General features: G+C 48.4%; 3 protein-coding genes across 4 annotated transcripts; 2 read left to right on the top strand and 1 right to left on the bottom strand.

Annotated features, from left to right (window-relative positions):
• The first annotated feature begins 403 nt into the window (after window positions 1–403).
• On the top strand, window positions 404–13,660 carry phrf1 (PHD and ring finger domains 1). The gene is made up of 22 exons (XM_047014065.1): window positions 404–510; window positions 1,034–1,088; window positions 1,230–1,378; window positions 1,519–1,650; window positions 2,531–2,739; window positions 2,864–2,947; window positions 3,105–3,238; window positions 3,344–3,435; window positions 3,758–3,933; window positions 4,360–4,492; window positions 4,592–4,704; window positions 4,831–5,024; window positions 5,114–5,236; window positions 5,406–5,551; window positions 5,682–7,321; window positions 7,448–7,635; window positions 7,767–8,919; window positions 9,015–9,201; window positions 9,398–9,459; window positions 10,803–10,958; window positions 11,158–11,286; window positions 11,556–13,660. The coding sequence occupies exons 3-22, from the start codon at window positions 1,285–1,287 to the stop codon at window positions 11,721–11,723; spliced, it is 5,313 nt and encodes a 1,770-aa protein (XP_046870021.1). The 5' UTR covers window positions 404–510; window positions 1,034–1,088; window positions 1,230–1,284; the 3' UTR covers window positions 11,724–13,660.
• On the bottom strand, window positions 12,495–17,718 carry irf7 (interferon regulatory factor 7). 2 transcript variants are annotated; one of them, XM_047014058.1, is made up of 10 exons: window positions 17,625–17,718; window positions 17,281–17,446; window positions 16,780–16,951; window positions 16,561–16,658; window positions 16,112–16,166; window positions 15,794–15,928; window positions 15,364–15,563; window positions 14,923–15,124; window positions 14,679–14,794; window positions 12,495–14,575 (listed from the first exon to the last, which is right to left on the bottom strand). In XM_047014058.1, the coding sequence occupies exons 1-10, from the start codon at window positions 17,630–17,632 to the stop codon at window positions 14,396–14,398; spliced, it is 1,332 nt and encodes a 443-aa protein (XP_046870014.1). In that variant the 5' UTR covers window positions 17,633–17,718; the 3' UTR covers window positions 12,495–14,395. The 2 variants fall into 2 exon arrangements, with proteins under 2 accessions (XP_046870014.1, XP_046870015.1); XM_047014059.1 differs by having other exon boundaries at window positions 17,281–17,440; window positions 17,625–17,717.
• A 2,567-nt stretch (window positions 17,719–20,285) lies between these two features.
• Window positions 20,286–22,646, top strand: LOC124462473 (achaete-scute homolog 1b-like). Its single transcript, XM_047014061.1, has 2 exons — window positions 20,286–20,506; window positions 20,618–22,646. Exon 2 carries the CDS (start codon window positions 21,080–21,082, stop codon window positions 21,704–21,706), a length of 627 nt encoding a protein of 208 aa, XP_046870017.1. The 5' UTR covers window positions 20,286–20,506; window positions 20,618–21,079; the 3' UTR covers window positions 21,707–22,646.
• Window positions 22,647–24,084: the final 1,438 nt, after the last annotated feature.

Consider the following 24,084-nt stretch of genomic DNA (forward strand, 5'->3'; position numbering starts at 1 on the left):
TAAAAGGGGAACAGTCAGGACTGGACATCAAAAATTCTCCATTCACCATTAAAAAAAAATCTGGGTTGCCAGCAACGCGGCAATGTAGATCTAGTGCCCAAGAAGGCTGACGATGCCTAAAGTTTTATCATGGGAAAAGAGTCATTCTACGACAATCTTACAGGGATATAGTCAACCGACGTTGCTATAAGCAAAACTTGATACTACACATTCTGGACGAACGTGTTTTTGTGTACATCTTTTCGTTCTTCAGCTTTTGTATTTTCATTGTCAGCGACCATACTCGCATTTTATTTGTTTTATGGTGCTTTATTGTATGTCCTGACAACACGTTTCACAGAATCTGTTGGTTTGATACGATCAAATTCATACACGGTATCTTTAAGAGTGTGCAGTGACTTGAGTATGTTCGGCCATTTCCGTCTAGAGCTACATCTTCAGCCGGTGGTGTCACTCAACAATTCGGGACTTCAAGTACTCTAAACATGCACCCCACAACTCCCTCACAGGGTAGGTGTTAAACACTTGTGTAGTCGTGTAATGAATGCTTTAAGAAAGCCACAAGGTGAATTAATTAGCGTTGAATTGTTCACTAATGTCATTATACACACTTAGCTAGCATGCCCGAGCTTGCAGTTATATTTAGTCGAGCGAGCTCAACTTGCTTGCTAGCTAGCGAGTCAATCATGGCTAGCTAGTTAGCTGGCACAACAAAGCCTACGGAGAAGGTTAGCCATGGTTGCATGAGTGGGAGACCTAACCGAAGCAGTTACTAAGATTGAGTTGTTATACGAGCAAGCTGCCATGTTTGATTACAGTGTTAAACGGGCATGGCATGCAAGTATACACACACGAACTAGCATGCTACTTCAGTCCCAGTTCACACATGCTCAACGATGGTTGTTGTTGTTGAAAAGTATCTGCAGCTGCAGGCTTACATCTACGTAGCTAACAAGTTAGCTTAAGCTAACAGCTGTGCAATCACAATTTACGTGCATGCATTTGACATACTTTCACTTATTTCTATCCTCAGATAAAGGATTATAGAACGTTTTATATCGACGTATCCCAAGCGCGTCTGTCCACTGGTGAGTTTATTTGTAACGCTGACATGTTGCAAAAGTCGCTGACACTGCACTTAAGAAGCATATTTGAGGATGAGTTACAAATGATCAGTTAAATGACTATAGTTTAACGAAATTGTTTCGGTTTTCTGTCTGCCCCTGTAGTTCTGAGACAGTGTTTGCATCTGTGTTGACGTTTGAGGCGCTCTGATGGTCAGCAATGGATGAGGAGGACAGCCAGGATGAGCTGATAAACAGGAACGCTTCCCACGGGAAAGGCAAGAGAGCTGCTGGGTGGAATATCTCAGGATCAGGTCAGGGACAAATACCAACAAGGTTTATACATGCCACGTGAAAACTCATCAAGTACCTGCCTACCTCTCTTCAACAATGCCAAGTTGTTGTTACTGTCAAATTCTTGAGCATTGTTGTCTCATCAATGTCTCGTCAACAGAGGAGGACTCTGAGGAAGCAGGAGAGGAGATGGAGGATGAAGAGTCTGAGAGCGGGGATGATGATGATGAAGAGGAGGAGGATCACCTCGACGGAGAGGATGAGGAGATGGAAGAGGAAGATGACAGTGATGGTGAGAGTCTCTAATAGTAATGCATATGCTTCTCCGATGAAAATGTCATAGACGTGATGATACTGTTACGGTGTGTCAAACTGGGTAGTGGACAATGATACAAGGTTAAATACCGGACCAAGTTATTTGTAGTTTATTATAAGTAATGATGCAATCATGAGAATACACAATGAAAACAACGCAGCATGATGTTCTTAGTCTAGTACAGGTAATCAGTCGATGATGCCAATGCAGCTTCACAGACAGTCACAGAGTAGATCAAACAAAGGCCTTTGTTGAGAAAGTAGTCTTGACAGAAATCAAAAAGTCTCCAAGGGGAAGGGCCATCCGGAGAGAGAGGGGTATGGTGTCCAAGAGAAATGGGGCTTTAGAACAGGGGTTGTATATCCAGAGGGGGTCAGATCTTCCACGGTCCCAGCATCACCTTATCTCTCAAGTTGACACTTTACTCATGAGCGGGCTGAGAGGCCCTATTGTGCTCGCAGCAGTTCTTTGGCATCACCAGTTTGCTTCTCAAGTCAGTGTGCTGACCTTCAACGTTCCTACACACACACACACCAGAGTTACATTTCAGCATGACCTCACTACATGTAGACCCAGAATCATCCTGTAGCATAGACCCACTGCTAAATTAATTAAAATATGTTTAATCATTTTAAGATATATGTTTAATCCCATTACACATTTCATATAATTGAGGTATTGATTGTTGCAGCAGCATTGGATTAGCAGTATAGATATCATTCCTTCACAATAGACAATGCTATGTTTTTTTTAATCTTTTTTCCTAAACTCGGGTTGACTTGTTCTAGAGTTCAGGCTGTCCAATAGTCATCCTGAGACACTCGTGCGTCCCTGTGTCTGTGTATGTTTTATGCAGATGATGAGGAAGAAGAAGAAGAGGAGGATTCTGGGAAGGCTGTGGAGGGGGCTGTGGCAGGAGCCTCTGCCGACCCCGCAGAGCTCAGCTCAGATGAGGACTCAGAGAAGTGTCCCATCTGCCTCAACTCATTCCACAGCCAGCCTGTGGCCACCCCAGAGAGCTGTGAGCACTACTTCTGTCTGGACTGCATCCTGGAGTGGTCCAAGGTGGGGGAAACCGACCTGTGCAGACGCTGGAAAGATTGAGGGCCGGGAAGTTTGTTTCTCCAAGTCTACGGTGTTTCCTTGATTGAAATGGCAGAGTTTCAGTTCCTGACTTGTGTTCCCTCAGAACGCCAACTCCTGCCCCGTGGACCGGATCGTCTTCAATAACATCTACCTGAGGAAGAATTTTGGAGGGAAAGTTCAGAAGATGGTAGGTCCCGTTACTGTCAAGCTTCATGGTTGTCCAGTGGTCCTCACATGACAGAACGTGTCGTGCGTCTGGATGAACACAGCTCTCACTGCAGACTCTGACCCTTTGTAGGTGTGTGACGTGAGTGTTGTGTTCATGCTGTGTGGGTTGTGTTCAGATCACAGTGCACAAGCCTGTCAAGGAGGGCCAGGAGGAGCAGGTGGACCTGGAGCTGGAACAGACCAGCTGCGAGGTGTGCAGGGGGAGAGACCGCGAGGATCGCTTGCTGCTCTGCGACGGTTGTGACGCGGGGTGAGGGGGAAACGTCCCATCCGTCCGTCTCCGTGTCGGAGGTGTACGTGTTCTGTTTGCTCTCAGACAAGCTCGAGGGGCTCACTTCTTGTTGTGTGTCGGAAGGTACCACATGGAGTGCCTGACCCCCCCTCTGGATGCCGTTCCTGTGGAGGAATGGTTTTGCCCAGGGTGTGAAGCCAACAACCGTCGCTCACGTAATCCCTTTTTATATGTCTACAATGCTTTTTGTGAAGTGTTCTAGTAATTGCACATGAATATGAACAGTTTCATTTTTATTATTGTGAAGATATTTTTTTTTTTGGGGGGGGGGGCTTTATTCATTTTAGATAGACAGTTAGAGACAGACAGGAAAGCAGGGAGAGAAAGAGAGAGAGAGAGGAGGACATGCATTAAAAGCTTTGTTGGTAGCATAGATGAATAATCTTGTCATCAGAGGGTAGAAGTGCACTGCAGAGTCTTGCAAGCACAGGGTCAAGAGTCCTCGTGCACATCTGGGTGTTTCTCTGTGTGGCTCAGGGGGTTCTGCCGAGGACCTGAGCGAGGCTGAGAGCCAGAGCAGCGACCGCCCCACCACCAGCCGCTCCCGCCCCGCCCCAGCAGGGCCCACCCGGGCCATCGCCCGCACCCAGCAGAGCGAGCGCGTCCGCGCCAACGTCAACCGCCACCGCATCACCCAGGCACGCACGGCACAGGTTTGGCATGAGGCTTGCGCTTCTTTGTCTCCTTAACAAACGGAAAGCAGCGGCATCGTGGATTAGCCGGCTCGACGCTCGGCGTCGGGTCGACAACGTGCGGAGTGAAGTGTTTTCGAGCCGTGTCTGTCCTCACTGTACTTATCAGCTGGGAAGGTTGCGTCACAGTGGAGCACGTGCGTGCAGCATGGGTTACGGTGCAGGTGTGTGTGCACGAAGGCGTGGAAGCATGTGCTGGTGTTGGTTTTGCGTATGGGGCGGTGGGATTCTGAGAGGAGAGGGAGTGTTTTCTGAGGGGAGGGGGGGGGGGGGGGGGGTCTGTGTGTGTGTTGAGAGGAGGGGAATTGTGTGCTCTGAGAGGAGGAAGGGTGTGTGTGTGTGTTGTGTAAGTGTAAGCCGTGTCAGTGTGTGTGTGTGTGTCTCCAGCTGGCCCCCAGGTTCCTGATGCAGTCCACCTGGCTGGACGACACCATCAACGCTGTGGTGGCGGGCCTCAACACCGCCGTGTACGTCCGCAACCTCACGCCCCGCGCAGCCCCCAGCCGCCGGCGCAGGACCGGTGAGAACACACACACACACACACCGTGTCACAGTTGACACAAAGGTTTGCCTCAGCTGACTGGTAATGGTCGTGCCTTTTGGTTTGTGTGCTCGGCAGTAAAGCGCAGGAAAGGCAGGAAGTCCACTGCCTCCGGGGAGAAGGGCAAAGCGGCGGGCACGGGCGTGAAGAGGCGGAGGAGGAAGAGGAGAACCAAATCCAGGAGGAAGCTGGTGGGTGTCTTGAAACGTCAAGGAGCGTTGGCGCGTCGTGTTTGGATACGGCCGGCCCGAAAGTGGGGCGTTTTGTGTTGAGCTCTTTTCGTGCCTGCAAAGTGAGGCGTGTGTGTGTGTCCTCAGGTGGCGAAGAAGCAGCCGACGTCGCGGGGCCGTATAGCCCGTAGCCTGGGCAACGCTAAGCCCAAGAAGGGCTCCACTCTGCCCTCAGTGTGCCGGCCCTCGGACCACACTCTGGGCAGCATGCGCGCTGACATAGGGGCCGCCTCTTTCTCCGTCTACGGAGACCCCTTCGATCTGGACCCCTTTGACAACGGGTAAGGTGTGTGTGTGTGTGTGTGTGCGCTCGTGTGTGTGTGTGTGCGCATGTGCAGGGGTTGAATAGCTGTGTGTCCACATTCCTCAGGGAGGAAGACGAGGAGCAGACCCAGGTGACATCACTGCTCGACGCCAAGAGGCGGGGCCTCTCTCGCTCCGCCCTTCGCTCCCACCAGCCGGTGGCTCGCCCAATCACTGCTGGCCTCTCCAGGTAAGACCACCATCAACACTCCTCGTGAGCCCTCTCCTAAACCTGCAGGAACGTGCTGTGGAAACATCACGCTGTTTTGATACGTTTGCAACGACCGAGCGAATGAATAGGACAGCGATACGATCTCACGAAATGTATATCAATCCCTGTGGTTGCCATGGTTTGGTAGGGGTGGCCAGGGTCAGCCCCAGGCAGAGGAGGCGGCCCCAGTGCCTGACCTGCTGGGCAGCATCCTAACAGGACAGAGCATGCTGATGATGGACAGCTCCGATGTGGTCATCAACAGAGACGGCTCCCTCAAGGCAGTCAAGCCAGGTGGGGGTTCTGTGTTTGTGTTGCTTTCGACTGTTCCTTCCTCCTCAGGAAGTAGGTGTCACATCCATGCTTGCCCAGAACGTTGACCCCTCCCCCCCTCAGCCATACTAACAGGTGTGTTGTTGTTCAGTGAGCTCGTCGTCTCCGTCGATTCCAGGTAGCAGCAGCAGAAGCAGCAGCTCGGGAGAGACTGGGCCGCCCGGCCCCCCGGGACAGTCCCCCAACCCCGGACCAAGCTTTGGCGACCTGGCGGGGCCCTCCCACAGCCCCCGGAACCCCCCACTGCCCCACAGCTCCCCAGGACCCTCATCATCGTCCCCTCTCAACCCCTCGCCACCCTCCCCCTCCCTGACCAACCACAGCCACACTGCCGCCAACCCCCACCCCTCCAGCCTGGGCCACCCACGCCTCCAGCTGGCCCCACCTTCCCACAGACCCAGCCCCACAGCGGGACCTAGCCTCCGGGGGACCAACGGTGTCGGACCCCCGCACAGAGGCCACCCTTCCACCTCCGGCCCCCATTCTCACTCCAAAGGCAGGGAGGCGGCGCCACCACAGTCCCAGGCCAAGAAAGCCGCCCCGCCCAAACCCGTGTGGGTGGACGTGTCGGTGCTACCCAGGATACCAAAGATCAAACGGGAGACCAACGGCATCGGCAACGACAGCGCCACTAGGGGGAGCAGCAGTAGCAACGGTTTCCCTGAGTCAGGCATGCAGAGCCTGGCCGGAAACAGAGGCAGGCAGCACAGCGTGGACCAGCAGCAGGGGAGGCAGGACGGACAGACTCCCCGACACAGACCCGGCCCTCCCTCGGCCTTCGCCAGCTCCTTTTCCTCCTCGTCGTCGTCGGGTTCCCCCGCCAACCCTCCGCCGCCCTCCTCCTCGTCCACGATTTGCTTCCGGATCAACTCCAGCGGGAGCGCTTGGCACGCGCGGCCGCTCGCCCACGCCTCCGCCATGGCGTGTGGGAGCTCGGAGGAGGACGAGGCAGCCAAGAAGAGGGGCGGGGCTGAGCCGAGGCGGCCGGGCTGGCGCGCGCGGGTCAAAGAGGAGCCGGCGGAGCGGGACGCGTACGACCCCTTCCATCCCACGGGCTCCGAGTCCGACGGCTCAGGCGGCGAGCCCGAGAGCCGTGCCGCCGCAGACTGCAAGTCCCAGCGTGCTCGGGGCGGCTCCGGGCTTCCTGACGTGGGCGGCGGAGCCGGATTTCGGAAGCAGGTTAAAGCTGAGGCCCCGGAGAGGAGGATCTCGCCAGAGGGGGCGGGCGTCTCAGGGGAGCGCGTCGAGGTGAAGACGGAACCAGAGCCCTCTGGCATCAGGGACTGTGGGAGGACTAATCGTAGCCCACAAAGAGCACCCCAACCTGGGGCGAGCAGCAACACCAACTCCTTGCCTCACCGCCTGGTGCCTGTGAAGACTGAAAAGCCAGAACCAGCGGAGGAGAGCAGTCTACAGAGCCAGACCTCGACCTCCTCCCTCCAGAGAAGAGCTACCTCTGCCTCTAGCTCAGCCTCTACCTCAGCCTCCAGCCTCCCGGGCGAGAGGAGGTTAAAGACTGAGGTGAAACAGGAACCTGGGGACAGTCCAGCCGGCTCCCCCTCCAGGTCCTCGGGCCGGGGAAGGCAGGTGTCCGGGGGCAGCGGGGCGTCCAGGGAGCGGCAGTCGGCCTCCAGGGAGCGGCAGTCGGCCTCCAGCAGCCCGGAGCCAGACAGGCGGAGGAGAGGAGGGCATCCAGACTCAGGGCAGGCAGGGAGGAGGAGGAAGGGGGAGGAGCGGGGCTCAGGGGAGGCAGGGAGGAGGAGGGGGGAGGCGCAGGGCTCAGGGGAGGTAGGGAGGAGGACGGGGGAGGCGCAGGGCTCAGGGGAGGTAGGGAGGAGGAGGGCAGAGGGGGAGGCAGGGAGGCGGAGGGGGCAGGGCTCAGGGGAGGCAGGGAGGAGGAGGAGGGGGGAGGAGGGCAGTGAGAGGAGTACCAGACGCTCTGGGTCCCGGGACAGGAGGAGGCGTTCCCCCTCAGACAGCTCGGACTCGGGGGCGTCTGAGAGGTCACGCAGGAAGAGGCGCTCCCGAGACGGGAGGCGCTCCAGGTAAATGACCTTCTGGGACAGTCGTTAGCTCCTCTTTTTTACAGTCCTGTGATTTCCCCTGCTTTATTGACCTCTCACTGTCTGTTCTGCTTCTCAGCATCTGGCCCTAACTGTGTTTCCTTGTGGTCCAGGTCAGGCTCCGACTCCAGCAGTAGAGAACCCAGGAAGAGTAAAAAGCAGAAGAGAGGAGGGAGCAGGGAGAGGAGGGCCGGCAGAGAGGGTGCCAGAGATGGAGGCCGCGTGGCCAAAGACGAGAGGTACGCGCGCTCGCGCTCCGCCTCGCGCTCCAGATCCAGGGAGAGGAGGAAAGAGCCGTTGCGACCCCCACCGTCCTCGTCCGGCTCTAAGGGCAAGGTGGACTCGAGGTCCGGAGGCGGGAAGAGGCCGCAGTCCCGTTCCCGGTCCAGAGAGACACGGAAAGGAGAGGGGTCGTCCGCGGGCTCCTCCAAGGGGCCACAGAAAATGGCTCCAACTCTGGCCACCTCTGACCTCTCCAAGGAACAGCAGGGGAGGAAGAGAGAGAAGAAACTCCCGGGAATCAGCGCTCAGGATGGAACGGAGAGAGAGGTGAAGCGAGGGGCGTCTTCCTCGAACTCGGGGCAGAAACCTCTCTCCGTCTCTGAGGTGAAAGGGGAGAGGAACCACCGTGACGGCTGGGCCTCCACTAACCCCGTCCAGGAACCCCAAGTGGCCAAAGCCATCAAGAAGGAGAAACTCACTTGCTTTGATATATTCGGAGAAGATTCAACAGATGATGAACCCGTGAAGGACGAAAAACCCCAGGCGACCTCCCTCAGTGCGATCAAGGACTTCTATCTGAAGAAGGAAAAAGAGATCAAGAAAGAAAACATGCGCTCCCCCCAAAACGAGCCTTGCACCTCCGCGACGTCCGCTGAGAAAAAGGAAGAGCGGGTATCCATAGCAACCGTCGAGATCAAGACGGAGCCTGACCTGACCCTGGCGTCCAGTGTCCCCCCTCCTCCTCCCCCTCCGGCCCCCGCCCAGGCCGTGCCCTTCCCCTCCCCCACCCCCGCTAGCCTGGTCGCGGTTCCTGCGGACATCCCTCCACCCCCTCCGGCGCCTCGGGTCAAGCCAGAGACGCCAGCCGGTGTCCCTGGGAGGCCGCCGGCCGAAGAGCCCTCGGACTCTGACGAGGACTTCAACGTGGATATGTTGCTGGACAGCCTGGACTTTGTGAAGAGCGAGAAGGCGGCGGAGAGAGAGGGAGGGGCAGCGGTGGTGGGAGGCGAGGTCAAACAGGAGAGGGGGGAGGAGGAGGAGGAGAAGGCGGAAGGAGAGGGGGTGGTGGTGGTAGGCGGGGTCAAACAGGAGGAGGAGGGAGAGGGGGTGGTGGTGGTAGGCGGGGTCAAACAGGAGAGGGGGGAGGAGGAGGAGGAGAAGGCGGAGGGGGTGGTGGTGGAGGCGAGGTCAAACAGGAGGAGGAGGAGAAGGCGGAGGGAGAGCCGGTGCCGGGAACGGCTGGAGCCAAGAGCAAAGCTCCGGTGAAGAGGGTGACCTGGAACATCCAGGAGCCCGACGGGCCCCAGCCAGAGAAGACCGGCAGCAGTAAGTACATTCAGGGGACGGGGACGGGGGGCTTCTAGAACGGCAGCCCTCCTTCAAACCTTTCACAAATCCTGTTTAGCTCAACGAAAAAGAAATTATAACAAACACAGAGGATGATGGGTGTTTGTTTTTGCTAAGTAGCTGCACATAGAGATCCAACTGTGGTTCCATGTCTCTGTCGTCTCCTCTTCCTCAGAACTGGCTCTCTACAAACTGAAGCTGAAACAGGAAGGGGCACGCAGACCTTCCTCCTATCAGGTGCTGTCATTCACCCTACCGCAGCCAATCACAGCTCCGTTGTCATTCCCACACCATACAGAGAGATCCGTAGTAGTATCATATAGATACAAACCACATATCTGCCTCAGTCTTATCGCAGGGAGCATTGCATTAATTTGTCTATAGAAGTTTGAATTGTAGAATTGGTTTTGTAGTAAAGTTCAAAAGACGATATATGGATATGCCCAAGACCTGCTGCACTTACCATTTATTCTGTTAGCATGTTTCTTTGGATATATTTGCATCTGCTAAATGAATAAATGTACAAGTAAATGTACAATGCTTACGTAGAGAAAATGGTGTGAAATTAGCATGCATGTGTACAAAATTACCAGAAGGTGGCACAGTCTTACTCCCAATAGTTGCAGAATTGTGGAATTAAAATGGGTCATGTGACCGAAACTGCAACTGATGACAAAGCAATTTCTGACGAAATGAAAGTGAAATTTTTCAGGGGAAATGAAAACTGTAAATGAAGTGTAACTTGACACAAAGGCTCTCACCTGGTTATATTACCTTGCAAACAAAAAACAAACAAACAAACAAAAAAAACAAGTTTGATCAAGTTTTGTTTGTAAGCATACAAATAATGAGAAACACCATCTCAGTCACAAAAGTGAACAAACATGGTCAAGTTGCATGCAAGGCCCACACTGTACCCATGTAGAGGGATAAGAACATTCTGGCACAAAGACATCAAACAAACATGAGCTCAACTGCCAGTACAACCTATCCATTCCTGTCAACCCCCTATTCTAAATGAATAAGCAAGCAAAACATTGCTGACATTTTTATTTTAAAAAACACATTTTTTTTTATAATAATATATGCTTTGGTATAGAAAGAAATTGGTATTTGTCCTGTAGAAAACTTCAGCTGTACAATACCTCAGTAAGATGAGTCATTCCCTTGCCAATGGTGCATGTGGGGGATTTCCAAGCTACCATTTTATATGCACCAGCCAACAAGAGGCATCTATTATTTGTACTTTCAAAATGTGTATCGTGTATCATTAAGTATTCACAAACAACAATATGAAACAGTTCTTGAGACATTTTCCTAAAATCTTTTGGGCTCTACCAAACTTTAAGTATGAAAGTGCCAATGGTATTATAATAGTCTGGACAAAAGTCACAGTATGGATTAGCTCAGATTTTCACTTGTTGTACATCTTCGAGGTGTGAGAAGCAATAAATGTCTTCCCAGGTCTTACCATTTGGTGGTTTGGATTTCTGGAGGACCGTGGAAGATGTACAAGGCCATGCAGTGTCTGTCTGAGCAAAACCACAAGCCTCTTTTGTAACCTTCTGTCTCCTCCACAGGACCCCTCAGGGGCCCTGCCCAGCGGTGACCCCTCTGCCCAGGGTTCCAAGAAGGGCAGTGCCAACAGCCTGGCCCCAGCAGGGCTGTCAATCCCTGGGCAGGGCCATGCCACCGACACCCTCTCAGAGGCCACGGAGGAACCCAGGAACAATAAGGTGAGTCTGTAAGAGAGACAAACCTGCGACAGATCAGGCCCTTCATATTTAGGTTCCATTTTCACCTCGACCCTGGCTGTGTATGAGGATCATATCGTGAATGTGTTCAACATCCTTTCTATGAACAACAGTAACATCCTTTCTGTCTACAACGATAACGACAACAGTGGCATGCACTCTATGTCCGTCTGTCCTCCAGTACATGAAGAAGCTGCACATGCAGGAACGAGCCGTGGAGGAGGTCAAACTGGCCATCAAGCCCTTCTACCAGAAGAGAGACATCACCAAGGACGAGTACAAAGACATCCTCCGCAAGGCCGTCCAAAAGGTGCAATGCCCCGGGTTCAATACCCCATGAGCAAGCGTGTATTCTGGGGCACACTTCTCATGGACACTGACATAGGACCAGATATCTGAATGCATTACAGTGGATGTTACACTGATTTGGTTTTGAAGTGGATTTACATTTGCGTCGTTAGCTGTCATGATGTCACAATTTCACAAGATGATTTTGAATTGTCCTTTTGTTCATGTGTGTCACTTTGCTTTCGCGCTAAGTGTCCGTGTTTGATCTGTCATTCATGTGTCCCCGTTAAGGTGTGTCACAGCAAGAGTGGCGAGATCAACCCTGTGAAGGTGGCCAACCTAGTCAAGGCCTACGTAGACAAATACAAACATGCTAGAAAACACGGGCAAGGAAGAGAAGATGGAGAGACGACTCAGGAGACAGAGACCGAGGGAGCCAAAGACTCCGAGAGCCCATGAGTCTGCTCGCGTCCAGAACAGCCTAAGAACCATCCCAGAAGAGAGACTCTGACATATTTGTTTTGCTGTCATTAGTTTTGGTCTGGATTGTGATGCATACTGTGAAAGGACTTGTGGACTTTGAAATGCCCTGTCTTTAGACTCTTGTTTTGTTGATTTTTTTAAGGTGTGTATGGGTAATGTGCCACATTGTGGATATCGTTTTTTGTTTGTTTTGTGATTGAAAAGAGGAATAGAGAAGCCAATGTTTTGCACATATGTTCAGGGTGTGTGTTTGCAATATGCTCTGCTCTGGTGTCATCTTGTGTTTTGTCAAAGAAGAAGGGAAGACCTCTTTTGTAGCTCTTTTGAAACATTCGCATGGGGTGCAGTCTCCAAAGAGACAGGCGTCAGATTACCTTTCAGTGCTGCTGTTTTAGAGGCTCTGTCCAAGGTCGCCGACTACCAGCACGGCTCGCCGTTTTTGGTCTTTTCTGTTTTCTGTTTGTGTCTTTGAGTATGCGTCAGTTGCATTTTGTTTGGTCGCACGTGGTGCAAGATTAAGGAGTCTATATACTGTTTATTTTGGAAATATCTCCTACTTTTGTTTGTTTGAAATGTTGCCATTTTTGTAGAAAATGAACAGATGAAGATGATGATAATCCAGGATTTTAGATTTAATGTAAATTTGACCATGAAATACCAGTATTTCTGCCCTTCCAATTGAGATATTGTATGTCATGCACTGAGCATCAGTAAGCTGTGGCTGGATGTAGGTTTAGCTTTCTTTTCTTTTAATATATAGTTTTATTCTGAAATCAGTTTTATGTAGGGCTCTGTGGTACTCTGGGTACTTCTGTATAACTTCCTCTAGAATCATGAAACACCATAGCTCCTATCCACCGATCAGTCTGCTGTCATCCAGAGAATGTCCGGCAGCTTTGATCGTCAGGCTCTGTCAAAACACTGTTCATCTGATAGTGGCGCTTGTTTGAGAGAATGCTGCAAACTGCACCAGCTATCTGGCTGTCCTTTCTTGCCTAGATCAGAAAGCTGGTTTCAGGTTTATGTATCAGGATTTTGTAAGGTTGAGTTGGATCCGTCCGTTTAAGTTGTCACTCAAGTTGCAGCCTAAAGATTGGTGATCATGGGTAATGAAACCTCCCAGTTGTTTAAGTTGGTGCTCACTTTTAAACAGGGAAACACTTAGTTACATCTTTGTTCAGATGCAATAACTCTCATGGTCATGTTCATTTCCACTGTGATCTATTTTAGATAATAAGCAAATTCAGACACAGGTGAGGTTTTGTACTGAGTGCACGTGTCCTCATTATTATGACTTTTCTCCACTGTAGGATTCCTCTATGGAACTACATCTGATTGCCTTGGCAATGTTGTTTGTGTTGCACCGCAGCAGGAAAGTGTGTGGCATGTTGACTTGCCTTGGCCTGCCCTTCAGCTGTGTGTGGGAGGTGATATACTGTAACAGGTGCTTGAATTCAGAAGAATCTCGCTTGTTCACTTTTCTCTTCCGTCACGTAGTAGTAGGTGCGCAGAATAGAGGGAAATACAATTTCAGATTATATTGATCCTAATTAATTTTGTGTTTAATGTTTAAAAGGACCTTTGTAATATTGGTGAGCAACGGTGTACGTGCAATGCTCTGTTGATTAACCCAGTATTTTCCAGTAAAATACAGACTACACCAGAAATGGCACATCCAAGAAAATGTCATTTCTTGTGGGTACCAACATATAGTTTGTTGGGGTAGTTAGCATGAAATGTGTGCAGTTTCAAATGATGGAGAGGGTGTTCTTTTGGATATAAAGCAATGTAGGGCTGCTCTACTTCAACAGGGCAGCTTGCCCGTGCTGCCTTCTCTACATCTACCCTGAGCCAACTGGATGATCTGATTGTAAATACTTATGTTATTATTGTAATAAACAAAGAAAACATTTTTTGCTTTCTCATCTGGTACCACCTTTCTACATTCAGAAAGTCTTCCAAGGAATATATCTATTGTTTGTGTTTTTCTGCTGTGAATCACCAATAATAGCATAGTCATGTGTCAACAAGATTACAGTTGTACTGGCACTTTGACCAAGCCTTGATTTTATTGTAGACCCAAATAAACAAATCATTTGCATGACATGATTTCAGGGATAGGTCAGTAATAAAGACAAGATGTTCCAATCCAAATAAAGGGAGACTTATTGTGGATAGTAAACATTGTGCTAGCTAGTGTTGGATCAGTTCACCAATTATAATATTTGGTAAACATAGTGAAAACAAGATTTACAGTGCCCCATAGGGACAGAGACAGGAAACGTCTTCAGTAGAAGAGAAAATGCCAATAAATGAGACTTAAGCACTCAATGCAGATTTGGACCAAATGGCAACATATCAGAACATGAAAATTAAGGTGTGGAAGAACAGACAGTGACCATCTGTCAGGTTTTCATCTCAGATATCACCTTAATGTAGCATTAATTCAATTAAAGATCAGCATATATTTACATAAACAAAATTATTTACAACAGGGCTCTCAGGAGTGGTGTAGGTTATTGTACTGGGCTATTGATGCCAGCCCAGTATAGTTATGGAGCGATAAACATCTAGTAAGAACATTGCACAAAGACTCGCCTAGCATCTGGGACAAAAGGTTTCTGACAGTTTTGTTTGTGGTCCCAGTCCTAGAATGCATCCACTCCACACTGTGGTCCTTCAGCAACATACGGCAGGCCCAAAGCGGAACTGATGAAATCAAACAGACTGTTGTAGGAGATCTGCAGGCTAACGCTGTCATTCTGGATAGAAGATGCACCTTCCTGCTGGGCCAGCTCGTGGAAGTAGCGACAGATCAGAGGAACCACCTGGTGGAGAGAGGTAGACAAGAAAGGGAGGAGAGGTGAGGATACAGAGAAGTAGAGAACCTTACAAGCCAAACCTTCAGAGGAGAGGGTGGGAGATTGATACCTTGACGACGACAAGTTTCCTCTCCAGGGGTTTTCCGTCTGGGAACTTCTCCCCGAAGCACATCTGGATGGTGTAGTCGGGGGAACTGGCTCCGTTTTCTTTGAAGGCTTTAAGGTCTGATAGGCAAGGAACCAGGCAGTGTCAAAGCACTAGCAGTGTACTGGTGGGATTGTGGGTCCATTCTCAGGAATGTGAAACTCAGTTTGGTTTGTTTATGTGCAAACCAGTGATGGGCCAAGCTTACCAGCCAGGTACTTCTCAAAGCTCAGAAGTAGCACCATGCGGTTCTTGGGCAGCGTGTGGGGGTCTGGGTGAACCTCTCTTGGGTCACCGGTGCTTGCGAACACACGACACTGGTCCTGTCTGTAACCATAGATACCATCGTGGTTAACCTGCAGGAGTAGTCCCTTCTGGATGCTGTGGAGGATATGGTTGGTATAGTCCACCTGGAAACACAAGAGTTATGTTTAATACTAATGCTTTGTGTATACTTATCACAATACCTTCATTTGAACCAAGAAACAAATCAAAATTCATCTTGATAACATTTCCAAAGGCAGAAAATTACATTAGGACCATGGAACTGTTCAACCTAAATCTTTTCATTGAATCCCCCTCCCTCCTATTTCATAGCAATGTTGTAACAGTACAAAGCACCGCTAGATGGTTGGTGCCAAGTGTGTACCTGTTTTCGGTCCAGCAGGCTGGCTGTGTCTGGGAAGCAGAGCATGTGTGCCTGGAGCTTTGGGTCCTCACACTGGTAGTGCAGCTGGAGACGGGAGCAGGACACCTGGGTCTTCAGCATCTCCCTCCTCCTGTAGTGGATGCTGATCTCTAGGTCATGTATGGCTGGCTGGTTGGATGGCTGCAGCTCCCCTGGATTCACTGTTAGGGGGGGAAATGTCAAATAAAAAGTGTATAATTGGGAAAAACAAGGTGTTCACTGGCTCCTAGTAACTTTTTCTTTCTATTTAGCACACTTTATCCATAACGACAGCGAGGGATTTCAACCTCTTTTGATCTGCAGTCAAAACATCTCCCACAGAGCTCCACCCCTTCCTTGAACATGGATACAGAAGACACTAAACCCCTTGAGACCCATGTCCCTGCCATACCTGGGTTGTAAGGCTGCTGCTCTAGAGCCAGGGCCTGGGGGTTGGGAGGGACTGGTAGGGGCTCCGCAGGCAGGGCCTGGATGGGCTGGTAGCAGACTGGAACCTCTGGGTAGGGCTCCACCCATGGCTGCTCCTCTGTGAAGGATCGAATATAATTCAATTGATCTGAATGTAGACAAACTGGATTCAAAACAGATTTGGCTTCACGACGTCTCCAAAAACACCGTCGTTTTTGTACGGTATGTGTTGTGAGCAGTTTAGACCACAAGAATGGAAGTCATTCTTGAACAAAGGTTCAAGGTACAAAAGGTGCTGTACCTGGGTGTTGACCATTGAGGTTCAGAGTTATCATGTCGTTGAGCAAGTCAAAATTCTGTAAGAAAACAACATGGGTGACAGTAGATTAACAACTCTATACAGACTAAAACACTGTACAAATAAAGGACAACTTACATCACTCTTAATTAACTCTGAATTGAGATGGAACAACAGTCAGGAGGAGTAGATTATTAATAAGAGAGATAAGAGATAAGATTGAAATGCATCTCTAAGTGGTTAGATGAGAAAAACATTCCGGTTTGTTCGAAAACAGCTGATTCCTACATGTCTGGGTGCCTAACCCTGTTCCAGGGGAGAGCTGCCATTCTGTAGGTTCATTCCAACCCCAGTTGTAACAAGCATGATTCATCTTGTTAATTAGCCACTTATGAGAATCAGGTGTGCTGGATAAGTGTCGGAATGAAATCCAGCCCTGTTCTATACTGTACCTCTGGATAAGTGGGCGGGTAGTCTGTGGGTGTCAGAGAGGTGTAGATGTTTGGAACCATGTCATAGTCTTCCTCTGTGGGCTGAGTCTCATAATTATCTGACAGTGGAAGAAATACAAGCAGCATGAGTCACGGAGCCCTGCAAAATACTTAAGCAGCTAAACAAACTGTCATGCATGTCACAAACTGGTCTCTTGCTGTTTGTTGAAGTTTCCTTACACTCAGTGTTGATGATTTGGTAGACTTTGTGCGGGTCATCTGGATCCTTGGAGTTGTCCGCCACCATCTTGAAGCGCTTGTTGAGGTTATTCAGGGCAGAGCGGAAATTGGTCTTCCACTTAGCCTTGTTGTTGGGATTAGTAATGATTTTACCACTGGCCACAGCCCAGCCCTACACGTCACAGCAAAACATACAGGCAAACTGAACACTGAATTCTTATATTATCATAAGAGTAGGTAGGGTGTACCTGATTCATCAGATTACACAGTTTAGGATCGTTATAGCAACACAATAATTTACCGGTTGACGCATATCAATGCTCAGTCATTCTTAGAGCTCTCAAATTTTGTCAAATTGGCCAAGAGTGTATGGCTGCAGCACCCCCCTCCCCCCCCCCTTGCCTACAACTATTCCACTTCAGTATTTGAGTCTAACCCAATTTCCTGCAAAACAACACGCTGGATGACATCTACACACTTAACATTACAGTATAACCTTACCCTAAATATTTGTATATCCTCCTCAGAGCAGTCTTTCCTGGAATTATGTTTCCATGGGACTCGGAACTTTGATTGGTTGTCCACATAACGAAGACCTGCATACAGTCCAGAATCCACCTGTTCAAGCAGCCAGGCAGCGAACTGCGGTTTGCCGGTGGAACTGTAACTTGGAAGGACAACAATTTTAGAAAACGCACACATTCCTCTCTTTTTTCAATCTTCACAGTTTAAAGTCTGAACGCTTTAGCTAATGCTAAATGTATTGCAGCGGACACAACACAACAATACGACAATTTATTGAACAGCTGCTACAAGTCAATTTGCACGATGCACATGAAAAATACCTTTGCATCTTCACTGCAGTTGCGTTGATCGTAATAGTGTAGGCTACTGATCCAATTTTTTTCGAGGGAGGTGCAGCTAAAAAGTAGTTTATAAGACCAACAGTGATGTCACAAGGACCTCCCCGTATACGTGAGTGGGAGGAGTAAAGTGCATGTATGGCATTTCCGTTGACAATTTTATACTAACATTTCATCAAGTCAATTCAATTCAAAGAGATTCAGGGGGAGTGGCATTCCAAGAAATAGGATAAACCCAGTGCTCTGAAACCGAAAGTGTAAAATAAAAACACTTGTTACATCATCGTCTCTGATCGTTTTGATGATGAAACACATTGCATACTGTATGTTTGCATAGGCTTGCTTGAGGAATTCAGAACATTACAAAGACTGACTGTCACATTCTAATAATGTGAAGAAATGTATGCAATGTATGTTACCATATTTCTACTATAAGTGACATAATTTAACAATATTGGAATACAGTGTAATTTTAGACACCACATCACAGTAGTTTCATTCTATAGACACTATTAAAGTGTATATCTTTCCCCAGACAGTTATCTATATGAGAGTTATGCATGCAAACCTGCCATGGCAACTTTATCCTCAACCAGGTGCAGTGGCCTACTTCTGGTTGAGATGATGTCGCATGTCTCACCACAAATATCATGCTGAAACAGATTTAATCTTGTTCCTGCTAACTCTAAAGAAGACACCTGTGAATGTGTCACATTTGACTCTCATGCACCATTAAGGAGCGTTCTGAGAATGGATCCAAATGACAGACCTGCAGGTGTGCGACTGAGTGTATGTCTGGATGTGTAGGTGAGGCTGCAGGGTCAAAATGGGGAAGCCCTCCTCTGACTGAGGGAGTAGCGGATCCCGCTGGTTACACCAAAGCACACATCCTAATTCCTCTTCTCTACTTTGTGGGTACTGACTTGGCTTTTCACCAAAACAGGAAAGTGGAAATAGGACTTGGCTTCTTGTTTATTTAGCTCGCAGTACTTTGCTACACGTTGCTTTCAACAAAATAGCCTTTTTTTTCATTCAAGAAATAGGAGGAAACTTGACCCACTGATTTGGTTTCCAGGACCTGAACCATGGTCGGACTCAATCTAAGGAATGTGGAAGTGAAAGAGTCCCCAGCGGAGCGTTTCTCTCTTCCTGCTCCTTGGAAAGACTCTTTGGACTGACCACATGGAAGATCTCTGCTAATGAAAGTGCCTTGGCTGATACTGAAAGGAAGTACCTCTCTCATTGAATCGTTTTCACATCCCTGTTGTATGTACATATGCCTAATATTGGACCCATGTCAGATGTGTCCCAGTCTGGCTGTAGTGGGATGGGTCCTTTGCATACTGAAGTTTCTTTCATTCCTGTTGGACGACTATGGTACTATACCTTATTAATGGTTGAACTGACCATGGTGTCATGAATTTGGTCAAATAACTAATAATATATTAATGAGTGTGATAATTGAACAGTTCTTGCCTCATCCTTGAAGAAACACCTTGCAGTTTGCTGATTTGAAAGTATAAAAGTTTCTGTGAAATTTCCCATTAGAATCTGGTCTTGAAGGGAGATTTGTAAGGGGAATTCAGATCCACTCAAACTCATTTATGTGGTTGTCAGTCTGAGTAACCCAGACATTGCATACATTCCGGGGCGTGTAAATGACATTTAAACTTTCTGGGAGTGTTTGCAAGTGAATGCAGATGGGTGTTGTTGCATGACCAGTGGAAAGCTGTGTCCCTGGGTTCAGACAGAGAGTTTCCTCACCAGCCTTATCTACTTTCACTAGTCAAAGTATGCCTCTTGGTATACAAAGCACTTCTGGATAGTCTTGTTTATGTCAACAGGAAGTGGACATTGATTTGGGGCTAGTATCTTTACAACCTTACTGCCCTTTGTAATTATTTGTTCAGTTGAGAAGACATCTTTGGCATTCTAGTGATGTCACAAATGTGAATATTGTTTATTTGAGATATAATATAACATATTTGATATGTTATGTGGGTTATGTTAAGAGTGCTGACCTATAACAAATAAGAAAACCGTGTTGCGACTTACATGTTCCTCAATATTTATTATTTGAGGAGGTATTGAGGTTGAAAAGGCTGAAAAGTGTATTGTTCAGGTCTGCACAGTAACCTAAAACGCCACCACGTCATTAACTGTAACGAAAAGCTATGCACTACCACCCTCTGCTGGGTGAACAGACAGAATATACTTTCGTATGCAGTAGCTTAACCTCGCCACTAGATGTCAATATTTGTTAATTTTGTACTGTAATCGTTTGGGAAAGGCCTCCTAAAATAGTGTTGCGGAGAATAAATGTTATGCTGGAAACACTGTTGAACGTAAACTCTCTACCGTAAAGTCTGATTCCAGGCACGGAAAACTTAACAAACGTAATTGCATTTTCAACAGGCCAGGCCCTGGTTACTATTTATCATCAAAAGTTAGATAAAACGAATACCAAAACGCGTCCACATACTTCAAGACAAGATATTACTGGAATGGTTTAGAATCTTAAAGAGCTCAGGCTGCCATTGGATAGCAGTGGAGTCTGACATCTCTGTGTGGAAATGTGCACCTGTAGTGCACTCGTTGTACGGGTCATTATGCACGAAAAGGGTCTTGCCTTTTTCAGACATAGCACACGTCATAAAACATTATGTTTACCTTTAAATTAATCGTGTTTCTATGCATAGTTTATAATGGACAATTATTCTGTAAAGAGACACGCTTGCCATTTATTTTCCTTTCTTAGGCAGTAGCCTGGATACCGAAGAGAGTGTCCTTGGTATTTTGGGTTTTAAAGACCAAAAGGAGAAGGGTGGAGGGGAGAGGACCGATAATTTGAAGACTTGCCAGGGGTACATTGTCAAATTCAAAAGGCATTTCAAAGAACCAAACCATTCACTTTTTTCAGTCTCAATCCTATTTTTTCTTTCTCTCTGTGTTTCTTTCTTTGCGCCCGGTTGCAGGCCGTTTGAATCCACCAATGAGCTTTCAAGTTGGAGACATTGGAATGTAAATGAGCCCAGCGCGTGCTCCTGGCGCAGTGAAAGCTAGGAATTGTTTATTGAGCTCCCGGAGCCACGCGCCTGGCTTGCGGAGTCGGTGAGCTGAAGAATCACACAGCGGGGCGGGGCCTCGCGGAGAAGCGTGCGTCTCCAGAGGGGTGGGGTGTGTGGGACGCGTGTTGAAAAAGAGGAGTGCTGCCAAAGTTTGGGTCAGATCAGCTCGTGGAGTAAGTAAGATCAGTCTAGAGAGACTTGGACTCAAGATAGCCATTGCGCGCTCAAGCCAGCCACACGGTCCACACGCGAAGGACACGAGAGTGGTGCACAGCCAAACCAATTTGTTACTCCTCTTCTCCTGTTTCCGAGTGTTTCACTCCAGCAGCGACACCAACATTGGCAGCCCTGTCTCATCGCTGGAGAGAGATGGAAACTACCACCACCACCATCACCACCACGCAACTGGCGCAGAACGCATGCCCCTTTCAAATGACTGAGAGGCGCGCCACAATCACCCTGCACGCTCCAGCCCAGGAGTGCGCGCTCCCTTTATCCCACCCCAACTCTACCGCCGCTGGTTACCAAAGCAAGACCAAGGTGCTGAAAAGACAGCGCTCCAGCTCACCGGAACTCCTGCGCTGCAAGCGGAGACTCAGCTTCAACGGCCTCGGCTACTCCATCCCGCAGCAGCAGCCGGTGGCCGTGGCCCGGCGGAACGAGCGAGAGAGGAACCGGGTCAAGCAGGTCAACATGGGCTTCCAGACGCTGCGTCAGCACGTCCCGAACGGCGCAGCGAACAAGAAGATGAGCAAAGTGGAGACGCTGAGGTCCGCTGTGGAATACATCCGGGCTTTGCAGCAGCTTCTGGACGAGCATGACGCTGTGTCTGCAGCGTTCCAGTGCGGCCTGCCTTCTCCGACCATCTCCAACAGCTACTCTGCCGATCCAGAGTCGCCACACTCCACCTACTCGTCAGACGAGGGCAGCTACGAGCCACTAAGTTCCGAGGAGCAAGAGCTGCTCGACTTTACCACATGGTTTGACAGGTACTGAGATTACAGTCAACTATGTCATCACCTTCCAACCGCTGCACACCTGTGCGCTAATGACTTGTCTACTTCTACCAGAAGCAAGTTAAACAACAAGAGTGACATTGACTAAAGTTATTTGATTCACCATGCAAATGAGGGCAAGACTGTGCGGGGCTGGCAAAGATTGTTTCTCTCCCCACTCCAGGCTGCTTTTGCAGGTGCAAAGCAAATGAGAGAGGAGGCTAAGCATAGAGCCTCTGGTTACCGTTGCTATGCTACGATAGAGCAGGGAGTTCAGCCGCCTCAAAGTCCTCGTCCGAACAACAGGAGAGAAAGAGAGATTGTGCGCATGCTGGACAAAGCGTTGGGGGACGAGAGTCTGCCAAATTGAGGTGTGGAATTAAAGACTTCGTCGACGTTTGAATAAGTGCAATTAATACAAGACACGGGGCCGAGTGGAGAGTTGCACCACATGCGGTGCGCTGTGGTTCCTGAGAGCTTTGCCGTCTTCATCCGTTTTGTCCTCCACTGCTGCATCTTGGAGGATACATCGAAGATGACGCTCCAGCTGATTGACACTTTTTCTTGTATACTTTTATTCTTCACATTTCAATTGTGACACGAACTGTATTGTTTATAATGAAGACATATTTTTGTACATTGTGATAGACAAAAACAAAATGTCAGTGAACAATATAAACACTGCCACTTTCCTATAAGAGCCCCACCAGAGTGTTGAGAGACTGAATACGTGACGTGAATTAGCATGTGTGCGTTGTTGTGTGGCTGTTGAACACATGTTAAGGCTACTACTGCTACCTGTGGAAGATTGAAGGGTTTTTCGTGGTATGGAGACCTTTATCAATGTATGCACTTGTTCTCCATTTTCCGTAGCCTAAAACGTACATTTTATCAGATATATTTTGTGTAAAATAAGTTTTATAAATAAAGACGAATCTATTTATATGAAATGCAATGGTGTGGTGTTGTTATTTTGGTATTCACAAATACACAGAGGCTGCATTGAGTATTCTCTCTGTGTGCTATTCAGACGTTTAGTTTGACCTTTCCCCGACTGTTTGAACACATAAGGAAGAAGTGCGCAGCTGCATGAGTCCTCAATAACCATTAAATACGTGCACCTTTGTCTGCATTGAGAACGGGGAGATTAATATTACGTTTCATGCATTGCATTGTTTCTTTTCCATGCCCTCTCTCTTTGCCCAATAACCCGGAGGGCCTGCAGCGGGGAGAAAGCAAAGGAGGGGGGAAGCAATTCACTCCCCTAAAAGAGAACAGTCACTTTGAAATACGGCCCGAGAAAGTCAGGGACAATGTATAGTGGGTCAAAATTCGTACTGGTAGATTGAGATCAATCTATATAAAACATGGGGCTGTAGACTACTTGTATCCCCAACTGTGTTTTTCAAATTGCACCCAACCCTGTCAAAAAGTCCATCTCCTGCGAAATGAAGAGCACAACACCTCATTGTGCGTACCTTTGTGTGCGCCTTTGCGACTCATTATGGTATTATCAAATGGCAGCGTTTCTATTGTAAGTAAACATAATTGCCATATTCACCCAGACAGGAAAAGATAAATAATGAATTTCATCTGGTGTTTGTCTGAAGAACAAAATGAAGTGCCCCTTGAAGGCCATATTCGTGTTACTTTTAGGCTACAGACACGATGCCTTGTAAAGTATACACGGCGAACTATAGGTCTAGTTTATGAGGAGATGGAAGAAAGAATTGACAAGGGCATTCTCTGAAGACTTGAGTTTGAGGTAAATTAGACATAGAGGACATAGTGTCTAATGTGAAGAAGCAAACGGGCCATTGCAACATTTGAATCACAGCCTACGCTGACCTTTACATGATCACCAACTGAATATTTCTTTTTGTCAAACAGAATTAGCACTGATAAGATGTGTGGACATGCACATTGAGGGCATGGGTTGGAGTTTATGAGTTTCTAGATAACTCTCTTAGTCTTACCTGACCACACACACACACACGTTCAGTTTAGAACTTCACTGAATTTCCCAACCCCGCCTCCTTTCTATGTCCCCAGCCCATCATAAAAAAAACTTTGCTGCAGGTGTAAGCCACGTGCCTGTACGCTGTGACAAAGACCCCCGCAATCCCATTGGCTGATGGCTCGCGTCCGTTCACTATATTATGAGCATTGTCTGTTAGGACAGAGAGAAAAAAAAATCAAACAAGTGATAAATGACATCAATTACTCATTGCTTTATTTAACCTCAAACGTCCCGGCCACTCAATAGACAAACCAACGTTGGCAAGAAATCCCCCGCGGGTCTTTTATTACAGGGGTGAAATGCAATTTTGTATGTCCTGGTAAGACAACGTACAAGTAGAAATACCACATGAAGTATAT

Source organism: Hypomesus transpacificus, unplaced genomic scaffold (genome assembly GCF_021917145.1).
Source record: "Hypomesus transpacificus isolate Combined female unplaced genomic scaffold, fHypTra1 scaffold_218, whole genome shotgun sequence".
NCBI classification, from domain to species: domain Eukaryota; kingdom Metazoa; phylum Chordata; class Actinopteri; order Osmeriformes; family Osmeridae; genus Hypomesus; species Hypomesus transpacificus.

Bases quoted from the DNA above. Each gene is read 5' to 3' on its own strand.
- LOC124462473 (XM_047014061.1), top strand. From the start codon at position 21,080: ATGGAAACTACCACCACCACCATCACCACCACGCAACTGGCGCAGAAC.
- phrf1 (XM_047014065.1), top strand. From the start codon at position 1,285: ATGGATGAGGAGGACAGCCAGGATGAGCTGATAAACAGGAACGCTTCC. The intron at 2,740-2,863 runs GTGGGGGAAACC...GTGTTCCCTCAG, and splicing joins GCATCCTGGAGTGGTCCAAG to AACGCCAACTCCTGCCCCGT. The intron at 7,322-7,447 runs GAGCGGGGCTCA...GAGGGGGAGGCA, and splicing joins GGAGGAGGAGGAAGGGGGAG to GGGAGGCGGAGGGGGCAGGG.
- irf7 (XM_047014058.1), bottom strand. The intron at 15,929-16,111 runs GTACAGCACCTT...GATCCTTCACAG, and splicing joins CCTCAATGGTCAACACCCAG to AGGAGCAGCCATGGGTGGAG. The intron at 15,564-15,793 runs GTATGGCAGGGA...CCCCCCTAACAG, and splicing joins GCAGCAGCCTTACAACCCAG to TGAATCCAGGGGAGCTGCAG.